Here is an 18,077-nt window from a genome sequence, read left to right on the forward strand (position 1 = left end):
CACACACACACACACACACACACACACACACACACACACACACACACACACACACACACACACACACACACACATATATATATATATATAATATATATATATATATACATATATGACCAACGTTAGTTGTTCCTGCATCAGTGGTCTGTGAAATATTGTAAAGGTTTTATCGCGTGATATTCTGACGCGCGTTTCGCTATATCGGATGCGCTGGTCGAGGGGAAGATATGAAAGCAGACCAACAGCATTCATGATAGCTTCAGTATGAGCCTAATAGCTAGATGAATACCAAGCTGTGTTATTAGCTCTGCTGGATGAAGGCCACGCCATGTCTGAGTCTTGATAGATGGTTTCTAAGTCATACATTAGCTGCAGTGATTAGACTTTAAAATTGCGCGTCTTTATCGTAACATCATCATCATCATCTGCTGCTGCTGCTGTTGCACACGCCCACCAATCACTGCCGGCGCCTCTGTTAACGCGTGGTTACCATGGCGACAGGATCTGTCCCGGGGATACGGTGTGGACGCCGACAGAAGAGAGATGCCTGGATCCATACGACGCAGAAAATGTGATCTGTGCCTACGTGCGGCCCGAGAGACCGATCGTAATCGGTGCAGACGGGGAGGAGATCATTCAATGTAAGCTTATTTACTATTCTCTGCCGCCCCTTCTCTACCCCTCTCCCTCTCTCTCTCTCTCTTTCTCTCTCTGTGTCATTTTTCTTTCTCCCTCTCTCTCTCCCCTTCTTTACCCCCTCTATCTATATTAAATCTCTCTCTCTCCCTCTCTCTCACTCTCTCTCTCTCTTTCTCAATCTCTATCCCTCGCTCTCTCGCGCTCTCTATTTCTTAACCCCTCCAATTCTCTCGCTTGCTAATTTCATCTCTATGCAGGCGTCAACGCACGAGGGACGAGGTATAATATCTGTTTAATTTCTGCCAATAAACGGTCGCAATTTTCCGATCGATGTTTAATATCGGTGATGGCAGTGAAGCGATATTTTCCTCCCGGGAGATTTCTAAAGATCGGGATGAAGAGTTAATGCGTGTGTGTGTATGTGCATGCGTGCGTGCGTGTGTGGGGGAGGCGTGTGTCGGGGAGGCGTGTGTGGGGAGGCGTGTGTGGGGGAGGCGTGTGTGGGGGGAGGCGTGTGTGGGGAAGGCGTGTGTGGGGGAGGCGTGTGTGGGGGAGGCGTGTGTGGGGGAGGCGTGTGTGGGGGAGGCGTGTGTGGGGGAGGCGTGTGTGGGGGAGGCGTGTGTGATGTAGAGAGACGATATAACGCGTATATACGTCACGCCTCATTGTGCGGGCATCCATCCGTGTATATACGTCACGCCTCATTGTGCGGGCATCCATCCACGCGCGCCAATATTATATATGATATAATATATTATACTGATCACCACTCTACGCGTCTGCGTGTGTGCGTGTGTTCGTGCCAGTGCGTGTGTGCGTGTGTGTGTGCGTGTGTGCGTGTGTTCGTGCGTGTGCGTGTGTGCGTGTGCGCGTGCGTGTGTATTTAACAAACAGGTTCGATACCCTAGTTACCCCCCCCCCCTCCCCCGCGCCGCTGCCGCCGCCGCCGCCGCCGCCGCCGTCGCCAGGTCCGTCGCGTCAACTTACAGAGAAAACCGGCGCGTGTTTTCTATATCGTGATCATTTATTCACGTGACTCTGCGTTTTTCAAACCTTGTCGCCTTGCGTATCGACTTCGCATTCTGCGCAGCCATCACTACAGAGTGTTCGCGTCGGCCAAAAATCCATCTAAGAAATTAATTATTAATTAACATTAAGAAAATTAATCTAATTTATTGAAGCTACATATCAAACCAAAGATTAACGTGCGGGTGGGTGAGGAGATGGTAGCAGCTGTATCATAGTTATATTCTAGCATCGTGCAACTGTGTTTATTGCTTGCTATCTACTGCAGTGTACGAGGCGTGTGAGTTTCAGTGTGAGAGTGGCGAGGATTGCATCGCTTACACGGGAGTATGTGACGGCACACCGCACTGCACAGACGCATCAGATGAACTCGACTGCGGTATTTATATATATACAAATCAATCAATCAATCAATCAATCAATATATATATACACAAATAAATAAATAAATATATTCGTCTGCTAATATACCTCTACACCACAGCCGCACCATGCGACGAGAATAACTGCAGGCTTCCTAACTGCCGCTGCACGTCTGCCGACATACCTGGCGGACTCACACCCAACGAGGTTCCACAGCTAGTGATGCTCGCCTGGGACGAAGCTGTGAGATTAGAAGACTACAACCACCTCTACCAACAGATCTTCAAGAAGGTAGCGACGCGCATGCGCAAACACGGATATAAAACAAATTTAAATATGACATGCAGGGCATATAACAGGGAAAATGAATCAATAGAATGAAATAAATGATTAATAATAAATATGTGGAAAATATATACATTCAACATGAACTGACGTCATCCAGGTCGGAGCTGGCAGACGACAGAGGGAGCCACGCACGAACCCGGACGGCTGCCCCCTGGTGGGCACTTTCTTCACTAGCCATCAGTTCACGGACTATGCCGCTGTACAAAGTCTTTACTCAGAAGGCAACGAGTTTGCCACGCACTCCGTCAGGTGAGCAGCGATGACGTCACGCCGTCTGCGATGCATGTTCTTGTGTTTACGGATTGATGGGCGAGAGCTCGCGTGAGATCACGAGATGTGGTTATAAATAATAATAGATATATATCTGTCTCTGTCTCTCTCCCGCACAGTAAGCGACTGCCAGCAGCGTACTGGCGTGACTCGACCGTACGCACGTGGAGCGAAGAGATACTCACCAACCGTCTGCTCCTCTCCACGCTCGGTCACGTGCCCGTCGCCGACATCGTCGGCATGCGCGCCCCCTACCTACAGACGGCAGGTGACGCCACCATCGACATGCTGGCAGAGCGCGGGTTCGTCTGGGATTCTAGCTTCGCTACAGACGTGAACGACCCGCCACTGTGGCCGTACACCTTCACCTACCGTTCCACGGCAGGCTGCGCCGTCGCTCCCTGCCCCGTCCGCTCCCACCCAGACGTATGGGAGATCCCCCTGGTAGACTGGATCGACACTAACGACACTCTGTGTGAGAACGTGGATAGTTGTTACTTCCCTAACGACAAGGCGGAGGCGCTGGAGCTGCTGCGCACTAACTTTGCTCGTCACTACGAGACTAACCGAGCTCCGTTCCCGATCAACCTTCGCGCACGCTGGTTCCTTAACGACGGACACCACAACCTAGAGGCACTGCAGGAGTTCCTGGACGAGCTAGCGGGACTGCGTGATGTCTACTTCGTCACCTACAGTCAGGTCGTACAGTGGATGAGAGCTCCCCGCCGCGCCTCCGATATGCCTGGCTTCTTCGACTGCCGCCAGACGGAGCAGCGAGAGCGACTCTGCGAGCGACCGAACCTGTGTGGATATTTCAACATCACGTATCAGCCCAACGACGAGGAACACCCGGGGGAGCGCTACTTCCAGACCTGCTCAGATTGCCCCGAGACTTACCCTTGGGTGGAGCCACTCGAGCGCCTGTAAGACGGCCGCTAGGTGGCGTCCCGCCCCGACGACGCGCGGAGGATGACCACTTGTTTTCCGCGAGTGAACGTCCGCCATTTTGCGCGAAGATTTTCGTTAATTTAATATTTTATTCGGTCACTTTTGCACCAGAGAGCTCTATAACCGCTAACGCACTCCGCTAGGAATGAAGGGGGCAAGCAGTGAGGGCGGCCTGCGCACAACACATGTACATACAACGGCTGTAGAATCTTGCCAACGATTCCGTATAGAAATTAGTAGAATGTTCAATAGAGGCATCAGCCTCACGATATCACTCCCGTCTTGCTTTTATCGAGGAAATCAATCTCGCGTGTGTACAAAAAATGCGCCTATAGTTCCTTTGCAGCGCGTTATTTATGCGATAAGATGTAGATTAAGTATATACGTATAAATGTAAATGACAGATTGTGAAGTTAAACCCACTAAACGCGTATTCCTGCAACAGAGCATCTGCTGATAACGTTATAACTATAGCCGTGTCCGTCCGGATGGCTATTTTACAGGGCGTTTTTGCAGGAAGCCTGCGTCGGCATTACATGGTTCGTTCAAAAGATTTGCCAACCTGATAGGAAGCAGTTTTATGCCTCGTTATTCTCTCATCCATGTCGAAATGATTCTGTAAATACACCGTGAGCGTGTTTTAATTGTGTATTTTAGCTGTAATGACTCGATTCTATTTCAGCCGCCCATCTCTGCAGCGTTGAGTCACGCTCACGCGTTGTTAGTTTTAGATTAAAAAACGCCGTATTGTGGGAGGTTCGCCTGTGCTAAAAAACGCCGTATTCATATGGCGGCACAAACATGGCTGCCACATGGCGGCACAAACATGGCGGCCACGGGATAGAAGCCCGAATTCTCACTAACTGCACGAAGTAACGCTTATAATTGTATGTATGTACATAAACATTTGCTTCGACTTTATGAAAAATAAAAAAAGCTGATGTTAGTTTAATGCCAAACGTCGGTGTTTTTCGTTAGATACTTTTTTAATTTTTTAATACTTAATCACGTAAGGAGTACAGAGCGTCATGATTACGTACATAATTACGTCACAATCTCACAACGAAACGCGATCGTACACGATATACATTATAAAATTACTATAAAAAAATCACCTATAAATATATTTCTCGCACACTCGCGGCAAACGCTAGAAAACGTCTTCAACCTTCTTCATCTTATTAAAACATATCTAACAATCTAAAAATCACACAATTATAACACAAAAACGTGACCTCGATGGTCGAGGAAACATATTCTAACCACTCGCTAATTAAATTATAAGTTTTTCATCCGTCAGCGAACTTTGCATCTAACAAGGATGCGGTGATATCGACGCAGCTTCCCCCTAATTAAGGGAGATAACTCTGTGTGTATGTCACTCGCGCGATCATATTTAAAATCTTAAAATTTTAACACATTTTAATTGCTCGTGCTGTAATTGCGCATGCGCCGTCAGGTGGCATGATCACGTGGCATAAACCGTCAGTGCAAGCGACGAAATGTATCCGTGGAGGATGCAGAGAGAGATAGAGATCATGAGGGAAGGAAGGGAAGAAGGGACGGACAGAGGGAGAGAGAAGGGGGAAAAGAGAGAAAATGGCTGAGGGAGATAGGCGAGAGAGAGGAGAGCAGAGAGAGAGAGAGAGGAAGGAGAGAGAGAGAGAGAGAGAGAGAGAGAGAGAGAGAGAGAGAGATAGAGAAGGGAGTGGTACATCCGACAACAACCGTTCTCCTGCAGCTTCCTGCAGCGTTAGTAAGATCACTCACACAATTGATTTCCCTCGATAATATAACTTCTTTGATATCACGTCCTACTGACGTAATCACGGCCGCCATCGCTGATTGGTCGCAAGGCGTCTGCTAGAACTAGCGATGTTTCTCAACGTGTTAAATAATGGCGATTAAGTCGGGGCTGGCGACAGCTCCACTATGCCGCTCTCACCTCGCCGCCATCACTCCCATACATCGCCAGTGAATTAAGCACCTGCTGTGACGGAGAGCGAATATTCTATAGACGCCGTCTAAAATCACGTCGGTCGCCATGACAACGCCTCGATAAATATCGTTGTGGAATTCATGCATGAGCAATAACAACATGCAGTCACGTGTATTTTTAAACATACATCATCGATATATATAATATATATATAATATATATATATATATAATATATATATATATTCATCAGTGTTCACACATGACAGCCCACAATTGCATGTTTGTAAACGTACGTCACCGATATAAATATGAATCCAATTATCGAGATCCCAGTCTCAAAATGCCATTCCAAAAATACCTAGCTTCATCTCCACCGTGTCCGTGTGCGCGCGCGCGCGCGTGTGTGTGCTGTGTGTGTGTGTGTGGTGTGGTGTGTGTGTGTAGGGGGGGGGGGGTGTGTGTGTGTGTGTGTGTGTTGTTAGCCATAGCTTTTCTCGGAGCGCGTTGAGACATATACGAACAGCGTTGATAGCGGCATCGGTTCGCCTTCCCAGTTCTCCAACGTCACGTGACGATAGCCTGAAACAGGAGAAATGTAAAATTTCATGATCAGCTGTCATCATACATTATACATGACTGCTAAACAGACATGGCGTATAATATATATATATATATACGTATAAAGTATAGATTAATGGTTGTCGTCTCACACTGTGAATATCAATGTGATGCGATATGTGTCTACGGTATTCCTGCTGCGTAGCTCAGTGATTATACTGTTAGCGCATCTCCCCATTCGCCCAATCTTTTCTCTCTCTCGTCAGCTCTTCTCCGTCTCTCGTCTCTGTCATCTGCTCTCTTTCTCTCTCCCCTCAGTCCTCTCGTTTCTCCTCTCTCTCTCTCTCTCCTCTCTCTCTCTCTCGTTTCTCTCTCTCTCATCTCTCTTCTCTCCTCTCCTTTTTATCTCCTCTCTCTCCATATCTTCGCTGCCTCTTCTCTCTTCTTTCCTATCTTTCTCTCCTTATTCTGGCTCGCTACCATCGCTCTTTTCTCCCTATGCCCTTCGATAACCTGCCGTGGCCGGATGGTGCGGGGTCGTCGGACTATGGGCGCGGGGTATCGGCTGGGAAAAAAAATGCGTTGGGGGGGCCGGGGCCACTAACACGGCCGAACGCCGCTTCCCTCGCCGCCTGCGCTCCGTCGTCTGCGCCGGGCGCGAGCACGGCGGGGCTCGTTCTATCGACCGACAAGGCCGGACGCCGTGTACCGGTCGGTCGTCGAGGCGAAGCGCGCCGGAGGTGGCCGCGAGGGTCGTCGTCGCCGTCCGGGCCGAGGCTGGTGTGCTCAGCGACCCCGCAGCGCTCGACGCGCATTACCCGAGAGATTACCGCAACAACGGGTTCCTCCCCCTCCGGGTAACAACTCCCCAGCGGTCTCGCCGAAAAGTTGCCCGCAACCGGCCCTGTGATCGAGGTCGTAGGAGAGGAGAACTAGCCCCGCCGATAAGGCCCGTGCCAAGCCTATACTCACCAGTGTATTACTATTAATACTTTATATACATAATACAATTGATTTCCAATTATATATTATTATGCTATTCATTTCTTTAATATCATTACCATCTTTAATAACGTGGACCCATATAATCAAAAGCAACAATCAAACTAGTGCACATAAATAAAAATATAAACAAATATAGATTTCGGTGTAGCCAAGTGGTAGATGTCGGCAAGTCAGCAGTAGTGTGATGAGTAGCATCAGCATCCGCAGCAGCTAGCGAGCACAACAGCCAACAGTTAGTAGTCAGTAGTAGGTAGTCACCCGTACGTCAGTATAGTATCGGAGTAGAGTAGGCACGAGGCAAAAGCCGAACAGAGGCAGAGCCGCAGCAGAGTCAGCCGGCAGCAGCAGCAGAGCAGCAGCAGGCAAGGCACGCAAGTAGTAGTAGTAGTAGCTAGTAGCTATAGTAGTAGGTAGTAGTAGTAGAGCTAGTAGTAGGCAGCAGCAGGCAGGCAGCCAGTAGCACGCAGCAGCAACAAGCAGCCGGCAGCCCGCAGCGAGCAGCAAACAGCAGTGTGCATAGTAGTAAGTAATAGTAGTAGTTAGTCCGAGTAGTAGTGTAGTAGTGAGTTAAGTACGGACGATGAGTGACAAGCAGCAGTAGCAGTAACCAGACGCACAGCAGCAGCAAGCAGCAGCCAGCAGCAGTACTAAGCTAGTAGTAGTAGGGAGGCAGTAGTAGTAGTCAGTAGCAGCAAGTAGTAGTAGGCAGCACACGAAGCACGCTAGACAGTAGTCAGTAGCAGCACAGTAGTAGTATCAGCAGCAGCAGGGCAGGCAGTAGCAGCACACAGTAGTAGCAGCCAGCAGCAGCAAGCAGGACCCCGGCAGTAGAGCTACTAGGTAGTCGAGTAGTAAGTAGAAGCAGTAGTAGTAGCAGTCAGTAGTAGATAGTAGCAGGAGCAGCAGTGCAGCAGTAGTAGTTAGTGGCGAAATAGGGTCTATGCGCCCGCAGGGCACTGCCGGACGTAACCTGGGTACGGTCCGGTATACGAGAACGTACCCTGGTAACTGAAACATACGCCAGCCTATCGAATATGCCAGACACGAGACGCTCGCTACTCCACTACACGAGTCTACGCGCGACCAGTCGCACTCAACCTAGCTCCCTAACCCTAACCCTAACCCCTAACATAATCTAACCCTAAAACTTAACCCAATACACTATGAGCAGCCTGAAACCAATAGTCAGCTAGATTAGGTTTACCCACGCAGGGTACGTTTCCGGTTACCGTAGCCGTACCCAGTACTCCGGCAGTACCTGGGGCATAGACCTAAATGCAGCAGTAGAGCAGTAGCAGTAGTCAGTATAGTAGTAGTCAGTAGTAGTACAGGCAGCAAGCAGCATGAGCAGGCACATCAGACACCGTAGTCAGTAGAGCAAGCAGGCAGGCATTAGTATTAGTAGGCAGCACAACAAGCCAGCAAGCAGGCGAGCAGCACAGCAGCATTAGCAACAGCAGGCAGCAGCCAGCAGCAGGCATAAGTAATAGTATAGCAGTAGTAGTAGTGAGTATTAGAGTTACTAGTAACTAGCGAGTAGTAGTATAGTAGCTAGTCAGTCAGTAGCAGCAGTACAGAGTAGTAGCAGCTAAGTATAGTAGTAGTAGGTGATAGTAGTAGTAGTAGTCGCAGCAGTAGTAGAAGTAGTAGTAGTCAGCAGGCAGGCAGCAGCATCAGTAGCAGTAGGCAGGCAGATGTACAGCTAGCAGCAGCAGCAGGCAGTAGCAGTAGGCAGCAGACAACAGCAGTAGCAGCGAGCAACAGCGAGCGAATGTCTGAGAGACTCTTAAATATCTGCTAAGGAAACACACGAACTAACTAATGCAAACTAACCATGTTCATGCATCTGTAGCTAGCAGTAAGTAGCCAGGCAGCAGCAGCCAGCAGTAGTAAGTAAGTAGCAGGAGCAACAGGAGCAGGCAAGCAGCAAGCAGCAGCAGCAGCAGCAGCACAGCAGTAGTAGTTAGAGTAATAGTAGTAGTAGTACAGTAGTAATAAGTCAGGCTAGGCAGCAGGCAGCAGGCAGCAGCAGCACAGTAGGCAGTAGTAAGCTAGTAGTCTAGCTAGTAGGCCAGCAGCAGCAGCAGTAGTATGTAGCACAGCAGCAGCATCTAGTGAGAGTAGCAGCACAACCAGCCAGGCAGCTAGCAGCAGTCAGCGCAGCAGGCAGCCATTTAGGCAGCAAGCAGCAGCAGCACGACAGGGCAGTAGTAGTAGTAGGAGTAGTAGTATGTGAGTAGTATAGTTATAGTAGTAGTAGTAGTAAGTATGTAAGTAGCAGCACGTAGTAGAAGTACGTAGTAGTAGTAAGTAGTAGTAGTATAGTAGTATAAGTAGTAGTCAGTATTAGTATTGTAGTAGTAGTAGTAGTAAAAGCAGTAGTAGCATACGTAGACAGAGCAGCAGCAGCAGCAGTAGCAGTAGGCAGTATGGCAGCAAGCAGTCAGCGAACAGACCAGGCAAGGCAGCAGCAGTGCCGAGAGCAGCAGCAGTACAGCAGCAAAGCGGGCGAATGCACTATGGATAGATCTTAAATATTCGCAAGGAAAGCAGACGACCGGTGCTGGCGTCCGGCTACGGCCACGAACTAACAAGTCAATCTAAACCATGCTTATGCACCTGTACTGAGCAGTAGTCAGCAGCACGCAGGCAGCAGCAGTAGTACGTAGTAGCAGCAGGCAACAGGAGCGCAGCCAGCAGGCAACAGCAGGCAAGCAGCAGCAGCACAGCAGTAGTAGTAGCTATATAGTAGTAAGTAGTAGTAGTAGTAGTAGTAGTAAGTAGGTATAATAAGTAAGCAGCAGCAGCAGCAGCAGGCAGGGCCAGCACCAGCAGTAGCATAGTCTGTCGGGCGGCGGCGTGTCCGGCAGGCTCCGCCGCGGCGCCGCAGAAGTAGTAGTAGTAGTAGTAGGCAGCAGGGCAGCAGCAGCAGCAGCCAGCAGCAGCAACAGCAGGCCCAGCAGCAACAGCAGCAGCAGCAGCAGTAGTAGTAGTAGTAAGTAGTAGTAGTAGTAGTAGCAAGCAGGCAGTAGTAGTCAAGTAGTCAGTAGTAGTAGTAGTCAGTAGTAGTAGTAGTCAGTAGTAAGTATAGTTAGTAGTAGCTAGCAGTAGCACAGTAGGCAGAGGCAATAGCAGTCACAGCCAGCAGCAGCAGTATTAGGCAGTAGTTGAGTAGCAGTAAGCAGTAGTTAGGCAGCAGCCAGCAGCAGCAGCAGCAGCAGGCAGCAGGCAGCAGGCCGCAGTAGCAGCAGTAGCAGTAGCAGCAGCAGTAGCAGGGAGCAGGCACGCAGAGCAGTACAGCAGGCGCAGGCAGTAGGCGTCAGCAAACGAGCGAGCGATGCATGAGAGATCTAATATCTCTAAGGACAAGCACACGAAACTAGATCTAATGCAGATTCTAACGCATGTTATGCATCGTTACATATTTATTCTTCGCAATGTTCGCACGTCGTCATTACCTCGCCGCGCTGTGTCATACTCATCAGTGGACGTCATCCAGGGATCATGAGACTGCACTGTAGACATTCTAGCTAGATTCGAGTCAGTGGTGCAGTGATTGGTTCGGGCATGCTCGTAATATTCGGGCAGTGGTCCCTTCGGTGCGCGCGAATTCATACATTATAGCCTAGCGAGGCGCGATTTTAAATATTTACTCAGACGCTGGGAAAACACGTGTGGTCATCGGCAGCTAATAACACCTCACTGTTTTACACGCTTTATCTGCTCTCCTACTCCAGCCATTGGCTTTAGTCGTCTCTCGTCCTCTCTGGTAATTCTTCTCTCTTCACTCTCCTCCTCTCTCTCTGCTCTCTCCTCTTTCTTTCTCGCTCTCGCACTTCTATTCTCTTTCCCCTCACTTTCTCGCGGTCTCTCTCACTCTCACTCGGTGCAGTGCTCCCTCTTCGTCTCCGTCTCTCTCGTATCTTGTCGCGGAGCTCGCTCCGGAGCACCGCTCGTTCTTTCCCTCGCAGCTCTCTGTCTCCTCTCCTCTCGTCTCCTCCTCCTCTCTCTCTCTCTCTCTCTCTCTTCCTCTGTATGTGTGTGTCTATCTCGTTGTCTCTCTCTCCTCTACCAGCTTCCTCTGCCTTCACAATCATTTCTCTCTCTCTCCTGATTATCTTACCGTCTCCCTCGCGCGCTCGCCCTCTCTTTTCTCGTCTCCCATTCTTTCCCCTTCTTTCCCTCTCGCTTCATCTCTCTATGTGCCTCTCACCTCTATCAGCTTCCTCAAGGTTCACCCATCCCTCGCCCTTCTCCAGGCAGCTCTTACCCTGTCCTCTCACAGGTTCTCGCTGGCGGCGGAGTATATGCCCCAGAATATGACGAGGAAGAGCAGGAAGCCGAGCGGGAACAGGGTACGGGATACGATGTCGATCATCTTCGCTTTCCGCTTGTCCTTGTCGACCAGGATGTGAAACTGACTCAACCTCCGGGTCAGCTGTCGCCGTAGCTTCGGTAACCCGTGATCAGGACTTTTTTCTCCTCCTCCTCCTCCTCCTCCTCCTCCTCCTGCTCCTCCTCTCGATCCGTTTGCCGCATTCTCTTTATCCGCCGCCGCCTCAGGTTTTACTTCCCCGCTCTCCCGGTGACGGCGCTGCGAGCGGCGTGTAAAGTAGTTAACGAAAGCGAACTCTAGCAGCGAGAAGAAGATGAAGAGATTGCAGGCGATGAACCAGACGTCGATCGCCTTCAGGTAAGAGACGGGCGGCAGCCCGTACCGCACAGCGGCGCTCTGAGTGTAGATGGCGAGGAACGTCGTCACGCCCAGCGCGACGCGTGCCGGAGCCGCCTGTACGTCCAGCCAAAACGACACCCAGGAACAGACTACGAGGAAAACGCAGGGCATCATGTTCTGTACGACCTGGAACTGATACTCTCTGTTGAAGCGCAAGTGAGCTCTCAGCGTGCTGAAGTTACCCGTGTAGTGGCTGTTGTCGATGCGCTGCCAGCGGATCGCGGCGCGGTCTAGCTCGTACTGTGGAAGCTGAATCTCCTCATCCACACTGATCGCTTCATCCTGTTTCCACGCAAAGTCCAGCTCGTCGGTCGTGTAGCCGAAGCTGCCTAGCTGTAGGAAGCAGTTCTGCTGGTCGAACGGGTAAGAGGCGAGGTACATCTGGCAGGAGAACGTTGACGTGATGCGAGAGTTGAGTCGCACCGTACCGTTAGGGTAGATTCGCACGAGGGTGTTCGGACGCGTGATGTCGTGGAAGCGAGAGTTACGAGCGTTAGCGAAGTACAGGTCAGGTCTCCAGATGCTGGCGACGACCTGAGGTGACCCCGTGACGTAATCGTCGGCATCGCGGCCCGTCACCTCGTGGTTGAGTCGCGGGTCGACCCACGTCTGCCGGAGGATGAAATCCGCCTCGAAGCTCATCGCTATGACGTCGATCTTGTAGAGTGCCCGGATGAAGACGTCGACGACGACGGAGACGGGGCCGCCGTCGACGCTGGCGCTCACGCGACTGTCGTAACGAGACTTACGGCCAAACAGGAAGTCCATGATCTGCTGGTTCGTCATGTTGTTGTGCAGCGACACCGACGAGGACGCCAATATTGACGATAACAGCAAGGTCACCGTCAGAGCCAACGTGACGCATGGTAGGCGACACATGATGACTGTAGCCGACCGGATGTTACTCACCGGATGTAGTATACAGGATCTTTTCCACCGGATGTTACTCACCGGATGTATTGTACAGGATCTTTCCCACCGGATGTACTCACGGAATATAGTATCGACTGTTATTATCCTCCTATTCCTGGAGCAACTCACCTTCTGTGATTATGTTTCTCCAACACTGTTTACATTGGCTCCGGCGTTAACCCACTCTCTCTCTCTCTCTCTCTCTCTCTCTCTCTTTCTAGCGTTATTTACATTAGCATCAAAGGTTAACTTCCCGTTCCAGCGTCCAGCGCTATCCTCACTGCTCACACCCGCGTCTCTAGTCTGATGTTTCTCCCGTCTGCAGCTGAAGTTATCCTCAGATTCTTCTTCCTCCTTCTCTACTTCTTTTCTTCCTCCTCCTCTTTTTCCTTACTTTTATTCCTATCTTCCTCCTCTGTTTTCTTTTCTTATCGGCATCCTTTTCTTAGCGTCTCGCGTTAACTACTTCTTTCTGCTGTTTCTCCTCCTGTATAACCCTTATTGTACCTTCTCTTCTGCTTTTCTAGCGAGACTGTGCGCCTGCTGGCGACGCCTGAGTCACATATATCTATTAGCGCGCTATCCAGGCGTGCGCTGCGAGCGCTGACGGAGGCATGGCAACGCGCAATGCAGCCTCCAGCTTTCTCTGCTGCTACTGCTACTGCTGCTGCTGCTGCTGCTACTGCTACTGCTGCTGTTGCTGCTGCTACTGCTGCTACTGCTACTGCTGCTGCTGCTGCTGCTGCTGCTCTGCTGCTGCTACTGCTGTTGCTGCTGCTGCTGCTACTGCTGCTACTGCTGCTACTACTGTTGCTACTGCTACTGTTGCTGCTACTGCTGCTGCTGCTGCTGCTGCTGCTACTGCTACTGCTACGGCTACTGCTACTGTACTCTACTGGCTACTGCTACTGCTCCTATCTACTGCGCTGCTGCTGTGCTGACTGCATACGCTACTGCTGTCTGCCTCTGTTGCTACTGCAGCATGGCAGCAGCAAGCTGCCTGCTGTTCTGTACGTGCTGCTATGCTGTTGCTGCCTGTCCTGCGCTAGCTGCTGTTGCTGTAACTGCTATGCTATGCCGCTGTGCTGCTACTGCGCCTGTAGCTGCTACTGCTGCTGCCTGCTAGACTTGCTACTGCTGCTGCCTGCGTTGCTATGCAGCTGCAGTTGCTGCGAGCTTGTGCTAGGCTATGCTGCTTACTTGCTGTTCTGCTGCTGTCCTGCAATCTTGAGCTAGCTGCTGTCTGCTGCTGCCTGGCTGCTGTACTGCTACTGCTGCTGCTACTGCTGCTGGCTGCTGCTCTGCTACTGCAGCACGAGGCCGATGCGGTGATGAAGACGATGGAGGAGGCGCGTGGGTGAAAGGAGACGAGAAGCGAGAGAGCGAAAGAAAGAAGAAGAGAGAGAGAGAGAAGAGAGGAGAGAGAGGAGAGAGAAGAGAAAGAAGAGAGAGAGACGAGAGATAGAGAGAGGGCGAGAAGAGAGAGAGATAGGCGAGCGCGGCAGGCCACCCCTCGCACCGCGTTAATAAGTCTCTAACGTATGCGAACTGTCGCCACGCAATGTAACTTTTTACCCGCAGCGGCGCATAGCGCGTAGGGCCGCTAGGTAAAAACACATACGCAGATGCTGCGCCGTTCAACCTCTCCTCTCTCTTCCAGCTATCTTCTCTCTCTCTCTTCTCTCTCATCTCTCTCTCTCTCCTCTCTCTCTCTTTTCACGCTCTGCACGCCCAACGTATGTGCGTGTTGCACAGAGAAGAGATGAGAGAGAGAGACGGAGTAGAGAGAAAGAGAGAGACAAAGAGAGAGAGCGAAGAGAATGGTAGAGAGAATGTGTGAGAGACGAATGACGAGGCGAGAGAGCAGAGAGAGGAGAAGAAGAGAGAGAGGAGAGATGGAGAGAGACGAAGAGAGAGAGAGAGAGAGAGAGAGAGTAGAGAGAGATGGAGAGAGAGAGAGATGGGGAGATGAGACGAGAGAGAGATAAGAGAGGAGGAGAGAAGAGAGGAGGAGAGAGACGCAGAGAGAGAGAGAGAGAGAGGAAGAGATGAGAGGGAATGGAGAGGCATAGAGAGAAAGCTTTACCGATGAAAGCAGCAGTTACTGTTATAAATAGAGGTGGTAGTTCGTCCAAGCATATCCGATCCTATCGATCGGCGTGACGTGTACGTTAGTGGTGCGCGTGATTCGGTGTACGTTTAGGTCGCGCTGCGTGGTGCGTGTGTAGTGAGCGGGCGTGGCGCTTACTGTAGTGTGCTGCGCGTGCGTGTACGTTAGTCGTGCGCGCGTGCGCGTGTAGTCGTTTAGTGGCGGGCGTGGCTGTATCGTTAGTGGCGGACGCGTGCGTGTTCAGTTATGTGTGGCTGCGCGTCAGTTGTCGTTACGTGTGCGCGCGGTCCAGTGGTTAGTGTGCGCGCGTGCGTGTACATTATTTGTGCGCGCGTGCACAGTTGCACGTTAGAGTGCGGCGGCAGTGGTAGTGTGCGCGCGTGGCGCTTATGTTGTGCGCGCGCGTGCCGTTACGTTAGTGGGCGGCGCGTGCGTGTGTCGTATTGTTGGATGGTATGCAATATTTTGATAAATCGCCGTGAACGCTATGAATAAAGACACGTGTCCGGCCTGTGTGTGATGGTTGTATGTGTGTGTGTGTGTGTGGTGTGTGTGTGGTGCGCGCGCGCGTGTGTGTGTGTGCGCGCGCGCGTGTGTGTGGTGTGTGTGTTGTGTGTGTGTGTTGTTGCGGTGTGCCTGTGTGTGTGTGTGTGTGTGTGTGGTGTGTGTGTGTGATTGTGCGTGTGTGTGTGTGTGTGCTGTGCGTCGGCTGTGTGGTGTGTGTGTGGTGTGTGTGTGTGTCGTGTGGCGCGCGCGTGCAAGTGCCGTTGCGTGCGTGCGTGCGCGCGTGTGTGTGTGTGTGTGAGAGAGATAGAGAGAGAGAAGGGGTAGAGGGCTAGCACACGGCCCCGTGTGTTAGCATGTTGATTGGCATATCTCATCCAGTAGTTACGAAGCTTTCATGATATCTCAGGGTTGCCGCAAGACGAATGTCCTACATGAGGAGCATGAAATGCTGTGCACCTCCTCCCTCTGCCTTCTCTATCTCTCTGCCTCGCACTCGCTCTATCATTCGCTCTATCTCTCTCTCTCTCTCTCTCTCTCTCTCTCTCTCTCTCTTTCTCTATCACTCTTACTCTGTCCTCTCTCTCTCTTTTGCTTTCGTCCACCCCTCATGCCCATCGTATCCGTAACTCTTACTCTCCCTCTTTACTAGTTTCCTAGACTAGTAGCTGTAGTTCAGCAGTCTCTGTGGATGGTGTGTTAGGGTATGTAACCTGTCATGGCTGTGTGATTAGGGTATGTAAACCTACCCTGGGCTAGATACTTGAAGGGAAGCGTGTACTGTCCGATGAAATCTTTGAAACCCGCATCTTTGTCATAGACTGAAAATTGAACGAGTGCCAGCTCCGGCAACAGCAGACGAAACTTGAACTCTTCGTTCCATATCGGGTTGAAGCCTGCGAAGGAAAACACGTTCCGCTCTCACGCCTATGTTTCTACACGCGGTAAACAGCAGCTGGTGGTGGAGACCGAGAGGGTTTAACGGAAAGTGCCGCTTAAAGCCGCTAGATGGCAGGACAAACAATCGAAGAGTCGTGAGTGCTGTCTCGCAGTTTTTTACGAAGTGCGTTTTTAAACTTTTAGCTGACGGAATGTTTTTTCTGAGTGGTTAAATTCGTGTGAAAAACGAGAAACTCTAATTTTTCTATAGAAAAAAATGCCAAATCGTACGTTGGCCATGTTGGAAAAAAACAGGCAGCAAAATAAGGCGTTAAAAATGCTGCTTAAAACGACATCATGAATAATAAACAGGAACACAGCTGTGACGGAGTTTTTATTTTGCAAGTGAAATGGAATTTTTTAAAAGAAATTTAGCAATTAGTGGTGCATACCCGGGCTAATAAGGTCGCTTATACACAAACACTGCACGCACGCACGCACGCACAGAAACGCATGCATGTACCAAATCACGCACACGCACGCACGTACATATGTGTGTGTACAATGTAATAAAAATGTTAAGGACGCTGCCCTGAGAGAGCCACCAGGTGGCGAAGTACCGTTGTCGTCGATGACCTTTGTCTTGACTTTGGGGGCGTCAGCTGCTCCGCCGTGGATCCGTATCTGCACGTACGGATCGATCACTTCTCCCGATAGCGAACTCTTCGGCTTAGGTAGACTCTGAGCACTGATCACCTGCCGCACGATACATAATCGATAATTCAGCCGATAGATGATCAATAATTCATCGATGAATCAATTATGAATCGTATTTATATATGTATTATATATAGTAGGGGGAGGTAAGTACCCGGATCGTAAGTGTCTTAGATCCGCCTACGTGCGATCCCGGAAGTGTCGGGTCAAACATCAGCTTCCGGTCTAGGAGATACTGAGGCTTTCGGACGTAGCCACATCCGCCATTATCCAGGAACTTTCCCTTGTTCAGCTGCATCGGTTCTCCGGAAGTCTGGTAGTTTAACGCCACTAGGAAACAGGCGGCGCACCAAAACACGATGTGATGTCAATTAAGCAGTGATGCCAATTAAGCTGTGATGCCAATTAAGCAGTGATGCCAATTAAGCTGTGATGCCAATTAAGCAGTGATGCCAATTAAGCTGTGATGCCAATTAAGCTGTGATGCCAATTAAGCTAATCAATTGTATCATCATCGAGTGGGCTGGCCCGCATCTCTCTCTCTCTCTCTCATGCACACACACCACCCACACACACTCCCAGTCTCCCACTCTCCCACCCCGCTTCCTCCCACATTTCTCCCCAATCCCGTGTCTTTCGTGCACAGGGCGTACCTATCTGGCAGCCTGTGTTCCACAGAGGCACGGGGTCGAAGTTACTGGAGTCGGTGCGCGTGCCGTTAGGATAGATGCGGCTGATGTATAGCTTGTTATGTTCGACGTACTCAGCAGCTTGCTTCTTACTCATCTTCACAGCCTTCCTCTCCACGTACGACGACATCTCGAAGCACTTGTCTGTAAACACACACAGACGCACGCACGCGCGCGACTGTAGTAGTGGTAGTGGTGCAGGTAGTGGTACAGTGTACAGTACTACAGGTAGCGGTAGTGGTGCAGGTAGTGGTACAGTGTACAGTACTACAGGTAGCGGTAGTGGTGCAGGTAGTGGTACAGTGTACAGTACTACAGGTAGTGGTAGTGGTGCAGGTAGTGGTACAGTGTACAGTACTACAGGTAGTGGTAGTGGTGCAGGTAGTGGTACAGTGTACAGTACTACAGGTAGTGGTATGGTGCAGTTATGCGC

At 50.6% G+C, this 18,077-nt stretch overlaps 2 protein-coding genes across 2 annotated transcripts in view; one reads left to right on the forward strand and one right to left on the reverse strand.

Moving 5' to 3' along the window:
- LOC106815479 overlaps window positions 1-4,517 on the forward strand; it is a 10,020-nt gene extending 5,503 nt beyond the window's left edge. The window contains exons 3-7 of the mRNA XM_014819940.1: window positions 502-641; window positions 1,934-2,044; window positions 2,150-2,319; window positions 2,474-2,625; window positions 2,766-4,517. Coding sequence (XP_014675426.1) covers window positions 502-641; window positions 1,934-2,044; window positions 2,150-2,319; window positions 2,474-2,625; window positions 2,766-3,573 — 1,381 coding nt within the window. The 3' untranslated portion in view covers window positions 3,574-4,517. The remainder of the gene's footprint in view (window positions 1-501; window positions 642-1,933; window positions 2,045-2,149; window positions 2,320-2,473; window positions 2,626-2,765) is intronic.
- A 1,487-nt stretch (window positions 4,518-6,004) lies between these two features.
- On the reverse strand, window positions 6,005-17,774 carry LOC106815475 (1-phosphatidylinositol 4,5-bisphosphate phosphodiesterase delta-3-A-like). The gene is made up of 5 exons (XM_014819938.1): window positions 17,609-17,774; window positions 17,110-17,285; window positions 16,859-16,994; window positions 16,109-16,255; window positions 6,005-6,114 (listed from the first exon to the last, which is right to left on the reverse strand). The coding sequence occupies exons 1-5, from the start codon at window positions 17,772-17,774 to the stop codon at window positions 6,014-6,016; spliced, it is 726 nt and encodes a 241-aa protein (XP_014675424.1). The 3' UTR covers window positions 6,005-6,013.
- Window positions 17,775-18,077: the final 303 nt, after the last annotated feature.

The sequence above is a fragment of the Priapulus caudatus genome, unplaced genomic scaffold, assembly GCF_000485595.1.
Source record: "Priapulus caudatus unplaced genomic scaffold, Priapulus_caudatus-5.0.1 Scaffold1125, whole genome shotgun sequence".
In the NCBI taxonomy this organism is placed as follows: domain Eukaryota; kingdom Metazoa; phylum Priapulida; class Priapulimorpha; order Priapulimorphida; family Priapulidae; genus Priapulus; species Priapulus caudatus.